Source organism: Manacus vitellinus, unplaced genomic scaffold (assembly GCF_001715985.3).
Source record: "Manacus vitellinus isolate BGI_N305 unplaced genomic scaffold, ASM171598v3 scaffold_29_pilon, whole genome shotgun sequence".
NCBI classification, from domain to species: domain Eukaryota; kingdom Metazoa; phylum Chordata; class Aves; order Passeriformes; family Pipridae; genus Manacus; species Manacus vitellinus.
The window spans coordinates 5,829,726-5,855,857 of NW_021940207.1; the positions used below are offsets into that span (position 1 = coordinate 5,829,726).

Sequence of the window (26,132 nt, forward strand, 5' to 3'; positions counted from 1 at the left end):
ACGGGACGGTTCCCAGGCAGAGGCGGCAGTGACGCCAGGAAGGACCCTGACCTTCTGGCATCCGCGGGGCGTACCTGGCCCGTCCCCCTCTCGAGCGGACCGGCAGCGCGGTGGCGGCAGCAGCGGAACAGGGGCGAGGGTGAGCGGGGCGATGTGAAAGGGCAGGGAGCGGAGCTCGGGGGATGCGAGCGGGCGTCTGCCAGCAGGATGCGCCCCGTCGGGGGCGGCGGCGGGCGCGGCTCTGGCGAGGGGCCGAGGTGCCCGGAGCCTGGGGACGCGGCGGGCACCGCGGGCAACCCCGGGATGTAGCGTGCGGCCAGCCAGAAGGGGAACCGGTCGGGCACAGCCAGAGCCCGAAGGGACAGCGGCGGGACGGAAGCCGCAGGGACCGGGGCGGCGGCGGGGGAGCCGGGGAAGAGCGGGCGGGGGAGCCGACTCATCCTCTTGGTGGGCAGGGCGGCCGCTCGCCATCGCTGGCGCAGGCAGGGCAACGGCTGCCGAGCGGTTCGGCGCGGGGGCCGCTCGCTTCCGGCAGCTCATGCCTCGTCGCCCGGACTAACGCCTCCGTGCCTGCCGTCCCGGCAGGTGCCTCTGCACACCCCACACCTCCCCGCTCCACTGGGCCCTGTGCTGAGCCAGACCAGCTGCACCGCCGTGTCCTGACCGAAGGCTCCTGGGATGTCACGCCGCCGGCACCAACCCGAGCCTGGCGACCTGATCAAGATCAAACGATCAGTTTACCAGCACTGGGCCCTCTACTTGGGGGATGGATATGTCGTCCACCTGACGTCCGCAGGTAAGGCTGATGCAACCTGACAGGGTACAGAGGGGGTGCTGTGGTGCCCCGGGAGCCCTGTCTCCCTCTGTGGGCTGCTGGTTGACCAAAATTGTGTATGTAGATGGCCTTTCAAAGAGCAGCCAGAAACCCATTTGAGGTCTTGGAGGGGCCACATAGGTTCTGCCTGGCTTATCTCCTTCCTGCCTTTCCCAGATGAAGGGATCCGATGCCTGTCAGCCAGTAGTGACACAACATTGAGCAAAAAGGCCAAGGTGAAGAAGCAGCTCCTGAAGGAGGTGGTGGGAAATAATGACTGGGAGGTCAACAACAAGTATGACCGCTCCCGCACCCCCCTCCCAGTGAAGGAGATCATCAAGCGTGCTGAGAGCTACATTGACAGGGAGATGAGCTATGATGTGCTCTGCGAAAACTGTGAGCACTTTGTGACAATGCTCCGCTATGGCAAGAGTGTCTCTGACCAGGTAAGTACCATGAGATAAGCCCCTGTGTGCCTCACATAGCACTTCCTTGCTGCTCCCTCTGAGCCCCTGGACAGGGACACAGCCCACAGACTGCCTGGGGGCAACCAAGTCCCAGGTGTGGGGTCCAAACCAGCACTGCCTCTGGCCTCACCAGACACCCTGAGGCAGGAGGGTCACTGTGGTCTGTCTGTACCCTGACAGTGCCCTCTTAATGAATGCCACAGCCTAAGGGCAAAAACCCCTTCTATTTATGTGGTAGATGTCTCTCATTCTTTTAATTGCCCTGATTATCCCTGCTTGCTTTTCATTAGCATGCCTGGGGGTAAATATAATTGCTTCTTTTTTTTCCAGCCTGTCTTTTCCTTTCCCTTTACAGGCCAGGATAGGATTTGGTAGCATACTCTCATTTGGAGCTGTTGTCTGCGCTGGTATTGCTGTCGCCTGTGCTGCCTTTGTCTCACCCAGGGACAAATCCAGAGAGAAGAAGTAGTGACGGCTTGTCAGGAAGAGCTCAGAGCAAGGCAGGGAGCCTCTGGCCATGGATGGTCACTGCCCAGCCTCTGCCAAAACTGCCATTGGACCTACTAACAACAGCTACTCTTGCAGAAATAACCAAAGCAAAGCAGTAATAAAATGTAAAAAACCCAATTCCAATTCACGCCACTATATCTTCCTGGACCTTCAAAAGGCAGTTCCTGTTTCATGCCACAGTCAGCTCCCTTAAGTGCGGCATTGCTATTTGCAGTCCCTTAATAGAGGGTTTATTTGTGCTCAACAATTTTCCCCTCACTTGGAGAACATCAACAGGACAACCAAGTTATGAAGACTAATATTACAAAAATACCATTGTAAGAATAAATACAGAAATTCTAATTTAGCTGGATGTCTGTGCTTTGTCAGTTATTGCCATCTAATTCACACAATTAAATATCCTGAGATGAAGTCAATTGTCATTGCAAGGCCATTAGAGAGAATGCTTTATCCTGATTTCAAAATTGCAATTGCAAAATGATTGACATGAACACTCTGAGTACAAAGGTACACTTGCATCTCTGAGCACTAGTTCAGCATGGGAGTGCTAGTCATCCTACAGATGTTAGAGATACAAAAACGTGATGTGCAGCCACCACACCTGTGCTGGCAAAAGTCCCAGTTATTCACGAAGCCCTTTCCGTGAGCAGTGAGAGGTAGAGATATAAATGTTCCTGGACAGCACTTCACCTTGTCAAGGAACCTTTCAAAGGGCTGAATCTTGCCCTTTTCCAGTAATTTAGTGCAGGAACAATGATTTTAGCAGTGAGTTTGGAAGCAATGTGAACTGTGCCTGGCTCTGAAGCAGCATGGGATTATGACAAAGAGGTCAGCGAACCTCAGAGCTGCCACCCTTTCACCCTCACCACCACCTCTATCACATCACACTATCTGCAGGAACTGCAGTTCTCAGTGCTGACTTCTAACTCTTATCCTCAGTTTATTTTTACTTTTACATTTTAACAGTACAGAAGAACACGATATCTAATATCCAGACCTGGGAGACTAAACTGTTGCCTGCCAGACTCCTATCACTCCTTCCCATCTCTACTTTCCTTCACATAGTTTCTCTTTCTTTCCCCTCTTATATCCTTTCTCCATGTGATTTTTGCCTTCACTGGGTATTTTTAAAGCAAGTTCAGAAATCAAGGAAATGTTTTCCAACTTCTCTGCATGAACATTCTGCAATGTCAACCGGAAGCACCAGGAAGGTCATCTAGCTGAATGAGGATCATTTTGCTGCCAAGACCTGTTACCTGGCAAACCTTAGGAGGACTAAATCCTCCTGAAACTACAGTAGGAGGCAGACTCACTGATAAAGTACCCCTTCATAAAGTCCTACAAACCCCAGGTATCAGTATTCAGTCTTTTTTAATTCTTGGAATGTCAAGACCCCCAGGTATATATTTCTTCTATAGAAACACATCTGTAGTAATACGGCAGAATACACAGCAATTAAAAAATAACCAGAAAGAACATATAAATAACTATTTGTGTCTGTGACAGGTGGAATTGCTGGTAGAGTTCAGGATGGGGGGCTGGCAGGCTGCCCAGCAGATTCAGCCGTCTCTGGGCATACACAGTTAAGCTAACAGAAATGATCAACAGGCATATTGAATGTAGCCTTGGCTCAGCAACAGCGTGAGGGTGAAGACTTAGAACACACAAAAGGGGTTTAAAATCTGCAAACTTGACTGGAACACATGTCAGGGGATGGACATAACACATTTAAGGAGAGACTGACGTGTGTGTGGGAACATTTCATTACAGCATCCAGGAGCCTTAAGAACTCATTTAAAGGCTGGTTTTCTATTCCAAGGCTTTTTCATGGCTGTTTTCGAGCGTCAATAACCTCTGAACTTGGCAGCTTATAATTAGAAGCTGCTGCTAACCAATTCCTTTAGGCAGCAACTATTCTGGAAACCGAAAGTCTGGCTCGAGGGACCGTAAGTCATGTGATTTCTCAGCACAGTCATCTAACAGAGCTGACCTTTAGAAGATCTCTAAAAAATTCCTTCTCAGGAGAGAGTATCCAAAATGTGGGGGGGAGATGGAGAAAGGGGGAGTGGGGAGAAAGCAGGGAGCAGGAGGTGGGGAGGAATACTGAATTAACATAAAAGTCTTTAAAACTTTGTGATTTAAGAAAGTCACTATGAATATGATATTTATTTGGGAAAAGAAGAATTGTAAAGAAAAACTAATGGTCTATGAAGCCAGCAGTAATCAGGCTTACACTATTGCTAAAATGACAGCTTAATTTCCTTGTACTTCCATACTTTTAGCTACTCTGCATTGGGTCTACCTTATAAAACCAGTCATCACTCACTTTAATGTGTTATGTTAAAATAGGCCACAAGCCCTGCTGATATCTGAGAACATAATTTTGGTTATTGTGGTACCTAACTAACAACAAAAGAACTAGATTAAGTTTTTTGAGAGATTTTCCCCCCACTTGACTTGTCTGAAGAAGTGACAGACTTTTCTGTAGAGCTGGTGGAACTAGAATAACCACTGGAAGTTCATTCTGCATAAACATTGGGACTGAAATGAATTATTCATCTGATAAATTTGGTTCCTCCATGAAAATTTAATACATTCTTCAACATTCACTAGGACAAAAGACAGACACTGAATCAGTGTGCCAGCCTTCGGACACTGAAGCTGTAGCTGGACTGAAACACCACAAGCTTATGAGGACCAGTCTGCCTCCAGGCACCACCATTATTATTTCAAGCAGGAAGTTTTAGCCTTGGATAGAAATGCAAAGTTCAAATTAAATAAACTTTTCAGAGTGCAACACTGGAGTTCTCTTCAAAACCATCTCCAGAGGGCACTGAAAGACTGGCAACATCAAATCCAATGAATTTCAGGAGCCCTGGATCTTTTCACATGTTTTGTAGGGTTTCGAACATACTCCACTGAAAGTTCAGACATATACTAGCTTAGAGTCCCAGCATTCATAGCTCTTTTTCCTTTCAAGGACATTCATGTAGCATCCATAGTCCACTAATGTGAACATAGATGACATGGCGGTATCCTGCATGCAAAACCTCTGCTTACGGTCTGGCAGAAATACATGTAAAGCATTTATCTATGCAAACTCAGAAAGTAACCTTCCATAACTGTTTCCCCTCTTATCCACAGGATGTACTTGTTCTATCCTCTGTAGAGGAAGATCAGTCCTGCAGTGTGTCCCTATTTATGCAGGAAAAAAACCTGTGTCTATTTCATAGGAGAATAAAGCAATTAAAAATAGCAATTTTGCAAGTATTTTCCCCTATTCTAAAGCACACTCATGCTTTACACTGCTGTTGAGGCCACAGGCAAGCCCAGGAGCAGCAGCATTTCTCTGGTGCTTTGTACTACCTTTGGACTACTAAACCAAGGCTATTAAAGCAAAACAAGTGTGCCTTAGCTGTACCAATAAAATTTCTCTGGGCAGTTATGATGTGTCTGTGGTCAGTCCTAGAAGTTGCAAAAAGCATGAGCACGCCAGGCATGTCGCTGCTCAGTCAGGAGGTAAGATATCCCTGTCCACAACTGTTCTGTCAGGAATGAGGGCCAACAGCAGAGCCATTCAGTCTTTGAAACAACTGCTCTCCAAGAAGGGACACAGTCATCACAAGGGAAATATTTAGCTCTTCTAAGCATGCAGCACCCTGTTAGCTTCATATTCTTCCCTGCAACCATCTGCCAGGAATGTGTGCTAATAGCCAAAAAGGAGGTTCGCCAGCTTTCCCCCGTGGCTTATGACTATGAAGCATCAGTCACTCCATCCCAAAGCACCCAGGAAAAGCCTTCAAAAAGCTTCATACCTGTCCCACAGATGCTAGGCTGACTTACTGATCTCTTTAAAAAAGAACTGCAGTTAAAATGTCACAGATGGTTAGGGTGGTTGGAGTGACAGGGGTAAAGCATCATCTAGCATCTGAATTTTGTATCCTTGCAGGTAAGGATATACTTCAGCAGCAGGCAAGCAGGTCTTTATAATGTCAACCCAATAATCGCCACAGGTTTGCCATGAGTTTATAGTTTCATACTGTCAGTGGTGGCATAAACATAAATTACATGCTCAGTGTGCAATGCTACTGCAGCTGTCCTACTGGACAACAATATGTTTCATATTGCAGCAACTTATTTGTTGTGTGCCGGAGTTCATAAATAGGACACTGAATTTCGTCTCCAAGGAAAATGTTACTGTATCCAAAGAGAGGATGGCAAGAGTAACTCCACCAACCTGCTCTTTCGTGCCTCAAGGAGTAAGGACAGCATAGAGCACCTAACCTTCACTTTCCAGAGGATTTTGCTGCGAACTGGGAACTCTTGAAAACTTTGGAGATACTTTTAGGAATAAATGTGAAACATTTCTGGTTTGTGTCAATACTTTCGTGGCAGGTATTTACCATTAGGTAAACTGCGTTAGGTAGGCAGGTATTACTCATTTGCTTATGTCAAACTTGTCATAAGCAGGTAGCACTTGCAGAAATATGCAGTGTTGTTGCATTTATGTATAGCAGACACAGCACAGCAGAGTGAGTAAAAGTCACCACCAAAATTTCATAGGCGAGGAATACAAGCTGATGAATGAATTGCATCTGCAATTATGGCTGAAAAGCAGAGCCAAAACCTCAGATGGCTCAACTTAAAAGCATGCCACAGAATTTAATAAAATTATTCTGAGACCTAGCTGGCTCCCCATCTCTATTTCAGGCCTTAGGTCCTAGGGGGTAATAACCCCTTCAATGTGGGTTTCTTTTGGCACTCGTAAAGCAGGAGCTGATGCCTGGTGGCAGCCCAGCTGTGCAGCACCTGCCCTAGCAGAGGAAGTTCACATCACAAGGGCGGCATGTTTTTGAAAACCCTCAGAATGAGATCACAATTTGCAATTATCATGTTTCAGTGTATTTTTTTTAAATGAATATCCCAAACAAATACCTCTCTCCAAAAAGAACTGTTAAATAATTAAATCATTCTGCTTTGCAGGTCAATACTGCAAATTTCTGCTTTGCAGAAAATGCAAGTATCACAGGTCTTAAACCAAGAGGGCAAACAGGCTGCCTGGTAGCAATGAGCTACCAAGAGAGCTCTGCTTTGTTCCTATCACAGGAAGAGCACAATGGTGCTGGGAGTGGATGCTTCTAGAAAACTTTGTCTATTTGCAGCTCCTTCCAGCTCTGAAAGCCAGCTATTGCTGGAAGGGTTAAAATCTCCAACAAAAGACAGACACCAGGTAACAGTATCTGAAACCCTCTGAGGAACCCCAGCATCTGCCTATGTTCAGCAGCCTCTATCAGGAGGACATTCTACTTGTTTCCTCAAAGGGAATCTCCCCAGAGTAGTGGTGGTGTCTCAATTAGTTACTTTTCACCTGGAACAGCTCCCAGCTGTATGGACTGCATAATGCAGTTCAAGAGAGGGATGCAGCAGTGGGGTGCTTCAACCACGAACACTTTGCCAATATTCAGCAAGTTATTCAATGTGCAGCTGACAGTAATTTGTACATGGGCAAGGGGACAGAGGAAACGTTGTTGTGGCTTTATATTACTGCAACCAGCTTTTCTACTTCCAGTCAATTTAAAGATGAGCAAGAGCTGATAAGTCCTAGAGCGGTGAAGCAGTGATGAGACAGTCTTGCCTCTTTTTGAAGTCTCTCAGAGAGTCCTTTTACAGCCACCTGCAACAGTCCTGGACATGCGTCCACTGCAGTTTCCTTCAGAGTGAGTCCTCACTGCTGTCAAATGTTGGATTGCTATGGCCTCCCATATTTCCCTCTACTGTTATTGTCACAGAATCTGAGAAGAAGGTTTCATTCAGAGGTGGCCAGGCTGAGTCCTGCTCTAAGCTGTGCTGCAGCCTCTTGTAGTGGCTCTTTGAGTGGTACCGGAAGGTCTTTTTCAGAAGCAGCCACAGGGGTCTGTTCTCAATGACAGCTTCCTGTAAAGGCAAAAGCAGAAGGAAGATTTTAGAGGATCTGGACAGCAGTTTTCTCTTTTCATCCATGCTACACAGACAGGGCAAACAGTGGAGATCTAGGTTTCCCACCCTACCCTGCTCATCCACATGCCTTAAACAGGCTTTTACTGACCACTTCTCACACCAGCTTCACCAGAGCTCTCCATCAGAAAACTGTAATGAGCTCCTTCTGACAGTTTTCAGGATCAGAGTAGAAAACACCAAAGACTGCCCATATTTTCCTAGCCTGGGGCAGGGTCTGATAGATCCCACTCACCAGAGGAAAGAAAAGGTGACCTGGCCTTGCATTCCCTTATATCTGATCATCCAGATGAGATGCTTTGAGGAAGAGGAGTAAGGGTGAGGTAGCAGGAATCACTTCTGTTTTACTAGGTATTGCCAAAACTGAGCTGAGGAGGAGGGAGAAAGAGCGAGACCTGACCCTTTCATCTCTCCAATTAGTGCTGACCAGTTTGTTCAAGGAGGCACACTCACCTCGACAAGGAAGGACACAGCAAGTGTGACTGCAAGCATTATCACCATGGAGATCCGCCACGTGGTAGGGGTGCAAACGAGCTGGGAAAAAAGCAGGAGCTGTTCAGTAACATGTGCCCACAGTAGACACTGGTGGGTACTCGTGTCATAGAACATAGAATTATTTAGGTTGGAAAAGATCCTTAAGGTCATCTAGACCAATCATTAACCTGGCACTGTAAAGTCTACCATGTCCCTAAGTGCCACAACTACACTTCTTTTAAATATTTCCAGGGATGATGACTCAGCCACTTCCCTGAGCAGTCTGTTCCAGTCTGTAACCCTTTCAGTTAAGATTTTTTTCTTAATCTCCAGTCTAAACATCCCTTGGCACAACCTGAGGCCATTTCCCCTCTATGACTTGTTACATGGGGAAAAAAAAGAGTGACACCCACCTTGCTACAGCCTCCTGTCAGGTAGTTATAGAAAAAATTAAGGTTTCCCCTGAGCCTCCTTTTCCTCAGACTAAACAAACCCAGTTCCCTCAGCCACTCCTCACACGACTTGTGCTCCAGGCCCTTCATCAGCTTCATGTAATGAAAAGCCAGAATTCCACACTGGCTGTACACTCTACACTAGCTGATGAGCTAATATTGCTACTCATCTTCAGGAATTATTGATAAAGATGATTTTAAACCTATGATGCAGTACAGAAAACAGAGAAAACCATACCATACAACTGCAATAAGAAATCTAACTGCCTACTTTCTAATGTAAGAAATAGTTCAAAGTCTGAGTATTTCCTCTCCAAACCCAGTTCCGGCTTCCCACAGCTGGAAGCACCAGCTTTCTGGCTGTAGCTCAATTTCTTTTGGAGATGAAGCTCTGATCCAAAATTTTTATCAGCAGTTTCTTCAGGCCAGGCTATTGAAGAGTTTTTTATTGCCACTCCACCCTTTTCTCTTCTCAGCAAATCCAGTTTATTCCAGTGTATTCCCTCCAGACTGCTTGGGCTGGGAGTTTTGCAGTTCTCCCCAAAAAGCATTTGAGCCTCACACAGCTGCAGTGCTGGCAATATCTTGTGCCACCACTGTCCACAACAGGACTAAGACTTGCTTTAAAGTGCCATCTCGTGGCAGATTCTCTAACTAGCTCTGCCCGCTGAGCCGCTGGTCTGGAAATCGTTACACGGTGAGGCAGCTTTTGCTGGGCTTTTTTGGCGTTTAAAATCGAGAGCCACATCCTTTGATTATGTTCCTTTTTCCGTGTTTCATTACTTCCATTTCTAAATCGACTTGCTGACTGTCATGCAAACATACAGGACTGGAAGCAGCACTGTTCAGTACCTGTTATTCAAAGCCACCACACTTCATCTCTCTGATTACAAATGTACAGAAAAAACAGCTGTGAGTTACTTTTGTTGTTCTGTTCCTGTCACACCTGCAGCAAGACTGTGAGAGTGTCACAGTGGAGGAGGTTAACATCTCCCAGTCTCGACATACTAATTGTCATGTCCACTGACAACCCTGCCCTACAGCCGATGCAGATCTTGTCCTTCCCTCATATTTCCCTTAGGATGGATTTGCACAACTCCAGCTTGCATTCTGACAGACAAAATAAATCAAGCCCTTATTGGCATTTATTAATCAAGGATCAAGATAGATTGTCTATTGTCATGCAAGCCCACACTAGCCTTTCTCTACCACTGTTCTAAACCCAAATAATGCTTTGGGAAACTGCAGGCTCTCTGAGATTTAAATAGGGAACCTGAAGAGATTCAGGACTGAGAAATGAGAGCTTCTGTGAGCACCAGCTGGTAGATCTTCATTTCAAGAGGACCTTTGCTCAGAGTAGAACAGCTTGAGAAACACAAGCACATGGTGCTGTACTTTAAATTTGCAGAGCTTAGCCCCATTCTTGTCCTGTCTTCACAGCTATCAAGCCACCAACACACCAAGCATTTTAAGCTCAGTGATGCCATCTTCTATTGCATAGACAATGTGCTGAAACAATCAAAAGTACATGTGTAGCTGTCCAGCTGTCACAGTGCATAGATCTTAGTTTGGAGTCATCCAGAAGGTTCTACAATACCATTATCTAAAATCCATCTCTTTAAATTTCATTTTTCTTCAGAGGTGCCATGTATCCCTGGAAAAGTCTGTGCCATTTGTTAAAACAATCCCACTGCACTTATGATGGGACTGGTAGTAGGAAGAAACTTTCCCCCTTGCCTTAGGACAATACTCACATCCATTTTAGAGTAGAGATCATCAATATCAGCAAACATCAAGAAGAGGCAAATGCCCAGCTGCCCTATGAGCACCAGTATGAACACATCTGAAGGGAGAAAAATAGACAAATAAAGCCACAGATTTGTGAGCAACCTCAGCTTCTTGCCTTTATTATAGAAGATTACTGGTCTTAAAATTAGCAAATGCTAAATATCTCCGGTTCTGGAAAATGGGACTCTGCAAACATGTAGATGTCATTGAATGTTTTCTTCTGAGATGGGCCCAAAAGAATGCCCTGAATGTGAATTCGCTCAAATACTGCTCACCCAGCATGCTCTGGGGAGAGAGACATAGGGCTCTTCCAGAATTATTCTGAAGACTAAAATGAGACCACCTAATCTCTCCTTGAGATGTCTCATTTAGGCTGCTTCAAATAACATGATGCTTCTGCCAGCAAACACCACTTTCCTGCTACTCCTTTTGTCCATTTCAGACATCCAAGCGCCAGGTCCAGGATTTTAGCATTACAGAAGAGAGCTGCTGGTCACTGGATGCCACTGGCACTAAAAAGGTACCTGAACAGGTGGCTTTTAGTCATTTAAAAATCTAATATCAGGATCCTGATTTTTTGATTGCCATCTTTTTGATCAAGTTTTAGTTTTTCTGTAGTGAATTGACCTCCTGATTTGACTTATATCCCTTCCTCTCTCCCCATACTTACAGTTTGTGTAGATGGGTTTCCTGAAAGGTTTTCCCTTGGAAAACACTAATGCTACAATGAGGCAGTTGATGGTACTCAGCAGCCACACTGTGGTGTTTTCATAGCTCTTGTAGCCATTGTCTGTTTGTTCATGGGCTCCATCTCCCATCCCATGGAGTCCCAGGCTGTAGGAAGAATTCTCCATGTGATTCTTCATTGAGAGGCAGGCACTGAAAAAAGAGTGTCACACTGGTCAGTGAATAATTATTGTTCTAGTTATTTCCCCCAACTTCTCCTATAACTGACAGGAATCCTCCCTCACAGCCATGATGTCAGTTGTTGGCAATGCCCCCAATCTCACCCTCTGGTTTCAGCTTGCTCAGTAGCTCAAACCTACTCAGATACCCTGGCCTCTCTTGCAATCAATTCCTCCTCTTTGTGCTCAGCAGAAGCATTCTCACCACATGCACTGTGCTGCGTGGCAGATTGCTGGAGAGCTTAGGGACCTGCAGACAACAGTGGTTAAAATGTTTGCACCCTGTGGGGAGCAGAGGGTCTGCTTGCAGCTGCTGATCAGGCCTGCAGTTAAGCTGATCAATAGTATCATCCACTAGGTCAACCCTGTGTTACTAAGAGTCCCAAGAAGGCGACCTACCGGTGTATATCAGTCTTGGAATACCAAGGCTGCTCCTGGACCACCACAAACCCGAAAATCTGCATGCTGAGGCTGAAGAGGATGTTAAGTACAACAGAGAGCAGCAATGGGGGTGAGATAAGCTGGCTTGGAGGCCTGTAGGGAACGAGCTTTGGGTAGGCACCTGTGAAACTCACTGAAACATGCACAGAAATATTTACTAGTGTGTCCAAAATACAAACAGTGCTGCTGTATAATACTGTTATCAATGACCACTCTATAATATTCATTATAAAATGTATGAAGTTTGTATGAAATACAACACATCAAGTACAAAATACAGAGTTGTTTTCTTACAAAATCATGTTGACGCAGAAAAGGCTAATTAATGGTATATGACTATCACGAGGCATATTTTGAAAATAAAATATTGGATTTTTCTTTTATTTTGCTACTGTCAGGACCAAGGATATAAACATACTCATGGTCTCCTATTCTCTTTCTGTCACTTGTCACCTGCGGCTTGGGATTTTCTGCTGCCCATGTTTTGTGCATCCTCCTGAACTAAATGGCAAGTGCCTGGTTATTTGAGCTGGAGGGAGACTACATTAGCTGACACAACAGGTTTTCCTCTCTTCTTAGGTTTAACAAAGTTATCCAGGCTTTGTACATGTTGATATACATTGATGCAATATTCCAGATGGGCTACTTACAGCAATGTAGCTTTTGGCACCCAGTACTGTGGCTGGCTCTTTTAGGCTTGATTTAACCAAAGTCTTTTCCTATTGTTTGTGTTCCAGCAAGGATGGAACACACCAGGATGTGGGTTTGCTGTATGTTCTTAATGGCCCTGTCCTTGCCATTCCTGCTTCTGAACCTCTCCCTGCATTTATTCTGTCTCAACAACATTGTCTTTCTGCCTCAACACTGGCTCCCTCTCATTCTTAGCTTACAATTTCCTGCTCTATAATGTCTGACATCTGTCATTTCTTTCTTCTCCATTTCCACCTCTCTTCCCTTTTGTGGCTCTTGCCTACACAGCTTCAAGGGTGAGATGGTCTCCAAACAGTCAATCATTACACTTTTTCATTTGGGCATGGTGCCTTAGGTGTCCCCTTAATCTGCCTTCCTAAGTCAACTGGAAAAAGCCTGAATAGACTTTCCACTGCATAAAGTGTGATTTTATTCCTTCTAGAGATAACATCCCAGTTAGCAACAACCTACATGCTCAGCAAATGCACCACTAAGAATTACTCATCTTACTTCAGAGCTTTTCTCAAACAAGATCCCTCTTCTACTAATCCAAACATCCTATACTCTACAGAGAGGATTACTCTGTAGGATGTCTAGTCGCCCTTTTCCTCTTTTCTGTACATAGAATTATGCATTCCCAAGGAGTGAAAAATATTTGAGACCATTCTCTCATTAACACATAGGATGACTAAGGGGCTTACTTGTCATGCCAATGACAGTGGTAATAGCCAGATCTTGAAACAAAAATTGGTAATTCCCAAAGGAGTTTAGTTGCTGAAAAGAGGAACACAAAGAAAAAATATCACAAATCAGACATTTGCCATGGGTTTGTTTATATCATCTCCAGAAAGCCACACTATATCCATGGAGCTAATGCTCTGCTGTTTGTTTTGAAATGCTACTCTGCAGATAAGGAGACCACACATTTCACCACCCTGCCGATAGACTTGTCACCACTGGGCCTGCAGTGAATATTCTCACTTTCCACATTGCTTGAACTAACTGTGCTTCCAGTTCACACCATGCAATATAAAAGAAGACTATTTGAAGGGACGTGCTTTCTCATTGCTGGGTAACTTCTGAATGCAAAGCCCTTCTCTCCATCTGGGAAGAAGCCATGCAAAAGTGATTTAAGGTACTCCAGGGGATTTGCTTACTGTCAAGTTAATTCATGGTTTAAATGCTGAATAAATTGCAACAGCATAGGCTTACAGCAGATTCTTCCTTTTCACAGACATATGCCCTCATCCAAAACACCATTCAGTATCTCAGCCTTCTTTTTGCCCAGCTTGGATCTTGAGCCCAATGGCTGAAGTTAATGGGAAGAATCTTTCTGATTTTCATGTGAGAGTACAGGAGGACCATATGATCACACCACAGAAGTCTGCAGCTCAGGTAAAGGTAAAGCTCCATACTCTAGTTTTATAGTGGCTTTTATGCCCTGTTTCTCCTACAAGGGAGTGTTGCTCATCCAGTTCTAGCCCACATGTTCCCAGTACATACCCAGTAAAGTAGGAGAACACCAAGGTACTGAATTGTGCTGTACAGTGCCATGTACTTGAACATGCAGAAGGAAGTGACAAGAGCAGCACGGCCTTCCCTGTGTGAAGACATGAATAAAAGACAGCAGTTAGGTGAGGGGTGCTCCTGTTTCTAGTCCTCTCAAAGGGCTGCTGAAAAACAAGGCATGTGTCACAAGCAGTGAAGTCTGCCAGTATCTTGCTGGGAGGTGAAACAAATAAAATCTGACCTGAATGAAAGTGAAATCTTCACTTGCAGATATCTTGTTGCAAGGAAACAGGCTTGATTCTAGTCACCTATGTTCTGTAGAATACAATTTACCCCAGCAACTTTTTGTGCTGATATTAATAGTACAGATAACAATTTTGTATGAGGAAAAAAATTCAAAGCCAAGCAGCTCCTCAGTGAATTCAAGCTAACAAGTCCTCTCCTCCCGCAGTGAACATATGGTATCTGATGAGGGTAACACACTCCCCCTGCCCCAGTAAGCAAAACCAGGATCCTGGAATAACAGATGCCAAGTTTTTCTTGCATAGGGTATCAGAGGCAGGGCCCAACAGTAGTGTACAGGTTGGTTTGTGGACATTTGATTCAGCTTTATGGAGCATTGCTCATTTTGCTATGTTTTTGCATTTAAAATACTATTGATGATACAAAGCTCAACTCTAAATGCCTTCCTCTTGTAGTTTGCAGGTAATTAATGTAAAGGAATTTCAGAAAGAGACTAGGCAAATAGCAATTTCAAGATCAACGACATTTATTTTTCTCTAGATATACATGTTGTGGCTTGCTGCAAACACCCAACACTAATATTTGAGAGGAGTGGGAACTGTCTTCTTTATGAAATAGGGAACAAGATTCTGTGCTTACCTGATTAGCTCTGGCACACAGGCTATGCTGGGGGTTCGGGATGTGAAAGGTGAAGCCACAGATGCCTCCTGCTCTGACAGTGATATCCCTGCATGTGCCACTTTCAAAGCCTGAAAGTCACATTCTTCTTCAACACTCACAAACCAGGAAGACACAGCAACTCACATGTCTGCCAAGCAGTGATCCCTTATTACAGGATGTGTGCTGTGAACAGCAGTCCCTCTTTAGTCCTTATGTGTCCTCCACTCGGGGGTTCCTCCAGTGGGATGTGGTGAGGCATTGGGACCAGGAAAAGAATGGGGATGAGAGCATTGGCAAGATCATTTTCCACAGACCCCAGAGCCATCCACTACCACCTGCAGAAGACAGGTTTGGCTCTGCCTCCTTTGTCAGCACTTACTTGCTGTCACACCTCATGCAGATAGACTAGGTTCTCTGCTTGCTTCCCCCAAGACAATCCTTGGGACTTTGTGTTAGGACAAGCAAGAGCTGCACTGCTGAGGTGGCATTGCTCTCACTGCCACGAGGATGCATGAAGTCATAGAGAGATATGAACCTGCCCAGAAGGGAGTTGTGGGTGCCTCCTGAACATAAACCCTTCCTTTTGGAAAAAGAAAACCCAAAGCTTTCCTGCTCTTCTAAAATGTTCTTTTACAAAAACCTTGTAGGACTACAGCTGTTCCCCATGAAAGCTCCTCCCCTGTCTTCTCCAACCCCAAACACTGAAGATATTGACATAAACCCCAGTGGAGGATTTGAAGAACCTTCTGGTGGCTTTTTGCAAAGAAAATGCGTCAGTCCTTGAGACCACACACTGCAAAAATCTCTGCCTAGGACAGCTTTTGCATGGTAAGGACTGCACTGTAGGATCAGGTCTAAATCAATACTGGTGACACTACAGCTGCTCTGTGAAGAAGCAGTGCACTCCCATTCCCAGCATGTGCTCAGTTTGGAATATTCCACTGACATTGCATTCATTTCTCATTTTTAAAATAAATATGTTTTAAAGAATTTTCACTTACCCCACAGTCATTGGCTCCGTCTCCACACATGCCCACAAAGTAACTAAAAAAATAAAGTGACCTAGAGTTCAGTTCCAAGGAAAGTGAGGAATAGGAGCCCAGTCCATGCAAGTCATTTGTGCAAGTCATGCAAGATTTTTGTTAAAATCTTTTCTGGAAAGCTGAAAGACCAAAATATAATCCCAGGACTCTGAATTGTGCATGGGCCTTGGGCTTGCACCTCAGGTCTGACTACAGGAAAGAGTTTCTGCTGTGACGGAATAAAGAATGTATTAGCATGAAGCTTTACATTTACTACAAAGGACTTGGTCTCCCTGATTTTAAGGCCAATCACACCAGAGCACAGGGCTAATGGGGACAGTCCTGTTCAGAAAGGAAGGACTGTAGGCACAGGTACCTCGTGTTCACTGGGAATAGACAGTGCAATAAAAAGACTGCAAGCATCAGAGAAGCTACAGTGCTGGGAGATATTCCTAAAAAACCTTAGGGACACAAGTGCCCCTCCTTCAGGCCCAGAGAGAAGTAAGAATGAAGGAAGATGTGAACAAAAAAAAGCCAGAATCATGGGAGTGTTAGATCTTCCACAGGTTGCCAAACCAGCACGGTGTTCAGCATCTTTTTTTAACAGGCTTTTGGATTTTAATTGCAAAGTTGGTTATATGTGGAAGTTTAAGTTTTGTGCACTTCCATGAAAGGCTCTGCTAGACAAAAGCTAGCTCCTACTAGACAAAAGCTAGCTCCTACTAGACGTCTTTCAAGCCTGGAAATTCAGCAAACACTTTCAAACTCATTATGAACTTACTCCAGCTTTTGAAACTCTTCTACCAGGCTGGATTTCTGACCAGGAGACATTCTAGCAAAAACTGTTCCATTCAGCAGAAGCTGTAAGGAGAAAAAAGGAAATTATTTTTTAAACACTTGAAGTAAGTGATTTCAGTGATGATCTTGAATAGAAATCCCAAAAAATCATATTTATAAACAACTGATTCTAGACTCTGAAGTAGGAAATGCTGATAATCAAAGATAAAATGGTTCTTAATCAATATTTTGAAAAAATAACAATCACAATAAGGACAAGAGGCCTGGTATGTCATTGGAGTTACCTGATGAAAACAAGTTACCAGGCAGGTAATTACAAGAAGAGAATTCATGGGATTATCCTCTCCATGAAACAGACAAGCCATGCTGAAGTGCATAATGTGTAATACCATGTTTTCTCCTGTTCTCCAAAACAGGACAGAATCAGTGCTGTGCAAGGGCCAGGCATATGGGCACAAATGTTTTAAGTCACATCCTCACATCACGAGACAGATCTGCTCCTCTCATGTGCAGAAAAAAATCTAGGGATTTTTAACATATGTTAATGTCAGGGTTAGAATTAAGGATTTCAGGGTTAGAATTGTTCCCAAAAGATGTCCTAGTACAGATCCCTTCAGCTAATTATACCAGGACAATTGGAATCTCCTGAAAGGCAAGCCCACACCAGTTAAAAAATCCACATCTTACCTTTGGAAGTAAGTCCCTGAAATGCTGTGCTACAATTTGGTAAGACTTTCCACTCATGGCAAAATGATACTGGCCGTGTCCCAATGCCAGATTGGTTCTTCGCTCAGTCTGACCATCATCCTCCTGTAAAATAAGACAGAATCAATGCTGTGTCTAGGCCTTCAAAAGCTGCTCTGTACATTTACACAGGCACTACTACAGACAAAGTAAAGGGTATACCATGGGCAGGGCACTCTCGAAGACTCTGGGAGCCTTGGGCTCAAGGCCAATTGCCTTTGCTTGAATTTGTAAAGGGATTGAGGCATATAGTGCCATTAATTTCAGTGTTGACTGGGTGCTTCTTAATTTTTAAAAGCTGGCCCTCAGCATTGCTGCATTCGATAAAACTCATGCAACAGTACCAATCTGGTGGGCTGCACTCTGAGTGAGAGGGGCTAGAGAGACAGTGTCTGGGAACCACGTCTAGCCAAGTCTTTCTACAGTGAAACACAGAGCAGATACAGCTCAGGATGAGCTTTGGTAGCAAGGAGCCACTCAACAGCCCCTGCAGGTATTCCCTACCATCTGCCTGACTCTTACCACTTATCAGAGAAGGGTCAGCACCTTCAGACTTACTCTTCAGGGAGAAAGTAACTGGCTTTCAGCCCAGCTTCTCTGAGGAGATGCTTGATGAAAGAAATTTCTTAGTGTAGCTTGCCTATGTTTCATTGTGTACATGCAATTTCTCAACACTTAGTCTGTGTTTTAATTCTGCATGTATGGTAAAGTGCTAACTCTCTACCTGATTGAGCAGGGCTGGTTCAGTGCACCTCCACTGGTTTTAAGTCCACACCTATACAATCAAATTTGTCTTGCAGGGAAAGGAAGCACACTTTAAACAGACATCAGCTAAGCATGAGGGCTAGGAACAAATCTTTCCTGGATTTCTGCAAAGCTGTTCTCAAACCTAGCTAGACAGTTAGCAAAAACTTGTTTATGAGATAATATACCAGGAATAAGCTCTAGGGGAGTACCTTTTTATAACGATTCCTTCTTTTGAAACACTTTTCTAGCACATATTTTGACATGCAAACAATGGTGAATGACAGGTCTCTTTATTCTAGTGTAATTCCACTGTCTTATTTAAAGCATTACAGCTTAGTTTGTTTCCCTACTCCAAAACATCTGCTTCTTATGCTTATGCTCACCAGGCTTCTGTAATCTTCAGTTTTGTTTTCTCCTAGGGGTTTCCAGGTTATAGATGCTGAAACAGATCCAGGCTCTTTGTTTGCTTCCACAAGAATCACTCTGTGTGTTGGAGAGATCATCCCAGCATTTTTGGCAACAGTTATAGCTGTCTGAATATTGTCACCTACAAAAATCAAGAGGTGTGTTATCTAAAAATTTCTGCAGTGAGGAATTGTTTATGGAGGAAACATTAGCCTTTTCCTGAATTCTGAGTTTTCAAATATATCCTCAAGAATCAGTAAGATTTCAGTCTCTGTGTGTAAGAAAGTTTTTGATAAAGATCAAAACTTTGCAGATAAGGTCTGTCTCAATCATTAGATGTATTTTCATCCGGAAAATAAATATTTCATCTGGAGATGAAGTATTTTCATCTTCATCTTGGAGAAATCCAAATGGGGAATATGCTCCTAGATTATTTGATTTAGACTAAAACCAAAAAGGGATTAACTGCTAAATTGCTGCAAGTATCACTAATTCTCATAGATTGGCCTCAGGTGGCTTTGGTGTATATGTGCTGAAAGGGGTGAGGCCCAAGAAGACGTATTGTGCTACTCACGAAAAAATATCTTCAGACCATGATAAAACTGGAGGTTATTCTATCCAAATCCTGATTTGGATTTGGATGGAATAGCCCTCCAAGAAGAAAAAAAAAAAGGATAAACAGGGACTGGTAGGCATACCAGATGTCTTAAGGTTCAGTGATTTGTCCTGGCACTGATGCTCCATCTCTGATCATTTATAACAGGATTTCAGGAGGCCTTATAAAGAAGGGATCTTGCATGATGTACCTTTATTAGTTGTCTAACACAGCCTAGTGAAATTGCCTGGGACAACATGGTTCAGCTCATGTCATTACTAAAACAGAGATTCTTCTTAAATCTTCTTAAATATCTGTGCCTTCCTACCAGTGGTGGTGACAACAACAGACTGTTCATTTAAACACTGTTGCACTCCCTGTCTTGGCCAGTGGCCACATAAATAATCCACCCAATTAAGATACCTGTGGCCATAACACTCCTGATGCAGGCAGCACTGAGCTCTTCCAGGACGGGCTTTGTGTCCCTCTTTAATCGATTCTCCATTATCAGCAGACCCAGGAATGTCAGATCAGATTCTACCTCCTCCCTTATAGTGAAAGAGAGATAGACAGATTTAGTTCTTCTTCTTGCCTTTGGCCTGTTTTTGTATTGAATTTGATAATAGCCAGTTATTAATGTTAACCATCCTACCTAACTCAAACCAATTAAAATAATTTCTGTATTTTCAGCAGTCCCAGGTTGTCTATTTTTTGTGGTGCTATTTCAAACACTTATTTTAGCCACTGTAGTAAGTTAGCCTAACACTTGCATGGCAGAGTAGCCAGGTCAGGTGGGGCCTGAACTGCTTTCATTGCAGATCTTGCATTTGACCACCTGCCTTCTCTTTTCTCCTGGTAGTATATACATCACACATGCTGTAACTGCACACACAACTTCAAAAGCTGGGCCCTATCACACACATTTGCTCATTGGTTGGATGGGTCTGTTATGACTCCTGTCACAAGACTGAAATAACCACTTGCACTCTGCCTCAGTGTTATTGGTTCCTTCAGCAAAGCAAAAAGCCCTGTGAAAAAGCAAGTGAGCTCCTGCAAGTGAGCAGGTCCTGGATTAGGAACTGCAGCTAGCAAAGAGAGAGGACAGCAGATCCTCAGTAACTGCAAATATTTCAGAAGTGAGCATAGTAGAAGACTCTGTTGACTTCTCCAGAACCTAGAGCTAAAGCTCAAAAGCTAAAGGATTGGACCAAGACAACAGCAGAAGAATTGCTGACTTTGACTGGGCTAGAGAACAGTATTGGGGGTCATTTGCTGTCGTTGCTTAATCAAGCAGTCTGAATAACTGGGAAAAAAAAGGGGGGGGGTGTAAAAAAATACTTCAACTGAAAGCCTGAGCAAGTCTGCAAGGAGACTGGTAGAAATGAGGGAACGATGGAGGAGTGTACTAGTCTTCAGAATGTACTGGAGTTATGCTTCCTATGTTACTCCAAAGTTGAGAAAGTTTAGAAATGTGCAAGGATTCTGGGCATGTGTTATAAGAGTGCTCTCTACCCATTCTCAGACCTCTATCCAGATGTAAATCAGATTCTCTCTGGCCTGAATGTAACAAAACTCTGTACTACAACCCTGCTCTTGGCAGGCTGTGGTGATGGTACTATGTGAGGCACCACTAGCCCGTGGTTGAATGTGGCCAGAAGCAGCAGTCTATGGCTTACCTTGTTAGAGCAGTAGGTGGCTTCCCTGCCTGTAGAGATTTCCATGCCAGTCCAATGACCCTAAAGCCCTGTGCTGTGTAGAGCAGGAGCTCGCTTTCAAAGTTCGATGGGACTGTGCAAAAGAGGAAAAGACAGTTCATCAGGGCATTTGACTGCTTTCTAATGGAAGGAAGCCTTGGAGCAGGGAAGGTTTATGTCCCACAGGGCAGGTAGACCTAGAGTTTATCAGTAGGCCAAGGACATCAAGGAAAGGTGCTGAACTGAACTTTACTCAATAAGAAATCATTGTGTCTCTGTCATGTTGCACTTAGGTCCTAAACTATTCTCCAAAGACTTACCTTCTTCCAGCATGTTGTGAAGGATCTGTGTTCCTCTTGTTTCCCTCCCAAGGTTTGGAGAAAAAAGAAAATTTTTTTTGGTGTCTACTGGACTAGTAGACAACTTTTCCAAATAGCTATTCTGGCAGAGACTGTACACCTTGTATAAGGGTTGGTACTTACATATATCTCTTTGTAGTCCTTCTTTGCTGAGAAGGACTGTATGAGAGCTTAGCCTTAGACTTGGAGCACAACAGAGAGACTTCCTGGGCTGAAGTATCAAGTCTTAGACACAGAAATCTCATTTGGACCTTCCACTTCATTTCACCATCAAAAGTCACTTACACATATGTGTTTCTAGGAAGCATTTATAAGTGTTAGTTACCTGTTTCTGCTCTACATAGCATGGCTACTATTTCTGGAGCCCCTTTTGTGAAGACCTGTTGATCCCCACCAATTTCCTGAGCAATGACAGACATTCTTTGCAAGGATGAAGAAAATGGAAACTGGTGTAAAATGGTAACTCCTTCCACTGGGGCCTAGGAGAAAAGCAAGTGGATTACATACTGCAGCAAGGATTTTAAACTCAGGCCAAAGGATTTTAGGTCTGTCCTTTGGGCCATGGTAAGAAGCTAACCATGTATAATGGGCTGATTTGTCACACTTAGGAATGACTGGTATATAAAGAGAAAATTAACTTTGTACAGAAATAGTTACCTTAAGCAGTAGGAAAAGTTCACTGACAGTTTTAGCAGACAATTAGACGTAATTTTCTGAAAGGAACTCGCTAGTCCTCTTTTTTTAACAAGATTCTGTTTACACTGGTCTTGCAAAGAGAAAATGGATGTCTGAAAGCATCCCCCTTGGTGTATGTCACCAGTAAGGGTCTGACATCAGCTACCAGACTCCACTGCATTCCCAAATGCTTTTGGAGATCTTCACTGCTCAGATGAGTTTGGATTGAGTCTTGAGCCACCAGCACAGGTAAATCCCTGAGCTGGACAATCTATCATCCAGCATCCCCCTGCTTCTGGTGTGAGCAGCAAGCTCTCCCTGGCATCTGTAATCAGAGAGAGCAAGGCAATCTCTCTGCAGGCAGGACAGGAAAGATGAAGTGTGGAAGAGCTCTCTTGAACTAGGAAAATCAAGCATTTCTATTCTGAAAGGTAAGTCTTACACTGACAGTTTAACTTGATCATTAATGTGAATCTCACAAATAGCTTACAGTGGTGGCTTTAGGTCCAGGCCTAACAACTGTGACATGTGTGGATCCTTGACCTTCAATCTGGTGTCCACTGGAATCATCTATCACCTGTGTATTGAAAGACAAAAATATTTCAGATCACAACACCATTATAGCTGAAAGGAACCTCAAGGATCCACTTAGAGCACAGGATTTCAAACCTGAAGATGGTAGAAATACCTTCACATTGACAGAGCTCTAACAAATGTCAAAGTCTTGTAACAAGTTCAAAGCTGTCAGAAATCTTTTACATGCTCTGTAAAAGTGGTCTTAATCTGCATGTGAGACACATCTGGGAATTCCTGTTGTCTGGCAGCAGCCAAAGACAGAGTTGTTGTGTCAGTGTGGTTTGCATGACATCCACCACTTCCAGCCAAATGACCTGAATACTCATATACTTCTAGGTGAAAGCTCTAGGCAGAAGCAAGGAACGTTTCTTCAAAAGCCTGAGTATGCAGTATCTCTTCTGAGTTTTACTTGTGTGGGAAGTAGCTATTTGCATGAGAGGGCTTGGGACATTTCTCTTTTTCGAGACCACCAAAACACCCTGCCACTGTTTGCATAAAAACAAAGCACAGCTTTACCCAGTTAGTGGCCTCAAACATTTTCACATCCAGTGGGTCTCCTTGGATCTTGCCCTCCCACACAATCAATGAATGACAAACTGCCATTGCTCTGAATACTGGGCCCCAAGGCAGGTTGCTGTCTGCAGGGAAGCTATGAATGTCCTGGAAGCTAACACAAAAGAGAACACCAAACAACAGATGATTTACAGGGGGAAAAAAAATCCTAATTGAGGGCAGTTAAAATCCCATCCTGAGGTCAGACCACAAGCATATTCTAGGGACTTGTACTCCCCCATGAGCTATTTCTTGTGCATCTATTAAGTCTGGGATACACATGCTCGAAACAGGTGTATTCTGCCTGGTTAAGGAGTCTGTTGGGATGGAGAGGAACAGATTATTATAAAATACTTTTCTTGAGGCTTGTGCAAGGACTCTTGAGTTCTGAAGCTAACATAAGTTTGAGCATCTTTGTGCATGCACATTTCTGGAAATGTAAGTGGGCAAAATCACAGCCACTGAAGGAACTGAATGTCAATCTCATGGTTAACAGTGACTTCCTGTCATAAAGGGTTGGGGCAACACTGCAGCTCTGAGATCTAACTCAGCATGTCCACTGAGACTACCTGCCTGGACAGGCTATGCCAAATGCTGGCAACAGTGGTTGCATCTTTTCATGTGGAGCAGGACCCCTGGGATGAATCAAACCACTCATTTTCCAGAGGCTATAGAAATAAAATTGAAAATCTAAACATGGGGAGCTTCAAACTGCTCTTTAGCATTAACTGTCTTTCAGATTTGTTCATGTGTCTAGGAGAAGAATCCAGTCACCATCCCACCAAATTTAAATACCATTGGCGTGTCAAGGAGCCTTACCAGTTTCTCTCAGAGGGCAGCAAGCCCCAAAGATCCAGGCCATCTTCTGTTAAGGTGCCAGTCTAAGTTAAAATGTACATTTAAATTAAGTTCCCACATGAGAGCTCCAAGAGGAATAAAAATCAAGACTTATTTTAAGAAGTTACTGTCCAGAAAATGTCAGCACAATGTAGAGCAAAAGGGCTACCAGGCAATTCCTAGATTCCAAGAAAAACAAGAATTTGCAACAGCTTCTGTTCAGTCAACAAAAACTTAAGTACACAGGGTTGGTCACTGTGTTTCTAAAATACAGTGGAAACCAAACCACATACTCTCCCACCCCTATAACAGCTCCCATTACCAATAAGAGCATAACCACCACACAGCCATTACTTTGTCAAAGCAGATGAGGTTCAGCTGTCCACACATGTTGATCCTCTGTGGGCTGATGCAGAAGATGCCCTTTTTCTTCAACCTCCGCTGAGTATAAATGATCCCAGTTGTCAAGGCAGCTGGCAGAGCTGGCGGGACAGCAATAGTGATAACATCCAAAGCCTTCTTTACCACCTCTCCTGCCTCCTCCTGACATAACAAAGGCAGTTACCAGGAAGAGAGCGTCAAGGAGTGCTGCTTGCACCAAGTGTAGACTTCTTCACCCTCCTCCCCTCCACTGCGGGTGCTTCAGGCTGCACTGTTTTCTGGCCGTGGTACATTATGTATTACTCTCCATAAGAAATTAATCAGCTTGATTTAACCAGAGGCTTTAAGGCCTCACCACTGCTAAAGAGCAGCCTCCAGGTCTTCGTTCATTCTCCATACAAACAAACCTGCCACAGTCTCCTCCAAAGCACCAGCTCAAACATGCCAACTAGATTATTGCACCCTCAGTCAAACCCGGTTTCCCATGACACAGCACACAGGAATCTGCTGTTTGCATTGGCATTCATCCAATTGCCTATAGGCATAGCTCTGGACTGCATGTTAGGATGACAGGTGAGACATATGGGATAGAGCTGAAAAGGAGGGCAGAATGTGTGAGCTAATGATTTCTTCTGATCTTATGTTCTAGGAGATGCAAAAGGAAATTGCTTTTACCTGCAGTTAGAGACATGGAAGTAACAGTTACACTCTAAAAGCAATCTCTAATTTGGGAGTTTAGAGGTCAGTGTAAAACTGACTGCCAGCATGCTCAGTGTCGGCATCGTTACTCTTGGCAGTTGGGATCACTGCTAAAGAATTGAATGGGTTTCAGTTCAGGCCCCAGAACTGAGACAGTGCAAACTAAAGCCAATCTGCAATTCAGAAAGACTCGCAAACCATCACAGAGATCTACTATTACTACTTCTGAGCTTGAGACTTGGACCACAAATCATGTTGCATTTGACGTGCTGAATTGCCCTCATGTTCTGATTATCTCTACATTGATATTGTCTCTGCCCACAGAAGGCACAAGTTTGATAATACTTCTATCTATTTTATGTTAGAATGAAGCACTTACCACCCACCTTTAGATAAACACACTCACAGAAAAGAAAGCATTTAGTACATCCTGTGACTCAATCTTACACTAGTCTGACAAGACAATTTCAGCAGTTGAGATAACATCAGCATGTATTTTACATATTATAAGGAGGAAGTTAACTTAAAAAAAAAAAGGAAAAACTGCAAAGCAGACACCAGCATACATTCTTAAACACACTTGCTTTGATATCCTAAGGGGAAATAATCTTTTGAGCCAACTGATTGCAAATTATTCCCCAGGAGAAAAACTATTCAAAAGCTGAGTTACAGAATGAACCTTGCAACTCGGGACTTGGACTTTACATTGACAGATAATTATCAAGACATGAAGTGATTTCTTGAAAGCTTTTGGAAAAGTTTTGAATCAATTAGGCTTTAAAACTTGCATAACTACTGTTTACAGTGTATAACTATTTCTTACAGTGACCTCAATGCATGAGAATGAGTGAAATGTTTTAAAAGGGTTTCAGGTGAACTTTCCAGAGATTTAGAGATTTAGGTGCACTAATAGGCCTTAGTTACCCTCACTAGCCTCATCTCCATCCACACCTTCTGCTCATGGGTTCAGGAGCTCCATTTAAGCTCAGCCCTGGGCCTTCAGTCCCTGTAGATGTACCTGCCTCTGGCCCAGTCTCTTGGACGGACACCTTAAGATGTGTGTCGTAGCCTTGTCTCTTGTCCTCATCTTCTTCTGCTTCT

At 43.9% G+C, this 26,132-nt stretch overlaps 2 protein-coding genes across 2 annotated transcripts in view; one reads left to right on the forward strand and one right to left on the reverse strand.

Annotated features, from left to right (window-relative positions):
• Positions 1-597: 597 nt before the first annotated feature.
• On the forward strand, positions 598-2,133 carry LOC103758335 (phospholipase A and acyltransferase 1). Its single transcript, XM_008924584.4, has 3 exons — positions 598-796; positions 992-1,260; positions 1,637-2,133. Exons 1-3 carry the CDS (start codon positions 679-681, stop codon positions 1,748-1,750), a joined length of 501 nt encoding a protein of 166 aa, XP_008922832.2. The 5' UTR covers positions 598-678; the 3' UTR covers positions 1,751-2,133.
• A 5,370-nt stretch (positions 2,134-7,503) lies between these two features.
• LOC103758336 (probable cation-transporting ATPase 13A4) overlaps positions 7,504-26,132 on the reverse strand; it is a 36,444-nt gene continuing 17,815 nt past the window's right edge. The window contains exons 12-30 of the mRNA XM_018074947.2: positions 24,306-24,494; positions 23,934-23,995; positions 23,079-23,229; positions 22,477-22,563; positions 21,637-21,790; positions 20,935-21,046; positions 19,682-19,806; positions 18,642-18,805; positions 17,455-17,577; positions 16,751-16,830; positions 15,949-15,991; positions 14,927-15,036; positions 14,039-14,135; positions 13,237-13,309; positions 11,804-11,978; positions 11,170-11,378; positions 10,466-10,554; positions 8,239-8,319; positions 7,504-7,725 (exon numbers count right to left, since the gene is read on the reverse strand). Of these exons, the coding sequence (XP_017930436.1) occupies positions 7,504-7,725; positions 8,239-8,319; positions 10,466-10,554; positions 11,170-11,378; positions 11,804-11,978; positions 13,237-13,309; positions 14,039-14,135; positions 14,927-15,036; positions 15,949-15,991; positions 16,751-16,830; positions 17,455-17,577; positions 18,642-18,805; positions 19,682-19,806; positions 20,935-21,046; positions 21,637-21,790; positions 22,477-22,563; positions 23,079-23,229; positions 23,934-23,995; positions 24,306-24,494 (2,346 nt within the window). The remainder of the gene's footprint in view (positions 7,726-8,238; positions 8,320-10,465; positions 10,555-11,169; positions 11,379-11,803; positions 11,979-13,236; positions 13,310-14,038; positions 14,136-14,926; positions 15,037-15,948; positions 15,992-16,750; positions 16,831-17,454; positions 17,578-18,641; positions 18,806-19,681; positions 19,807-20,934; positions 21,047-21,636; positions 21,791-22,476; positions 22,564-23,078; positions 23,230-23,933; positions 23,996-24,305; positions 24,495-26,132) is intronic.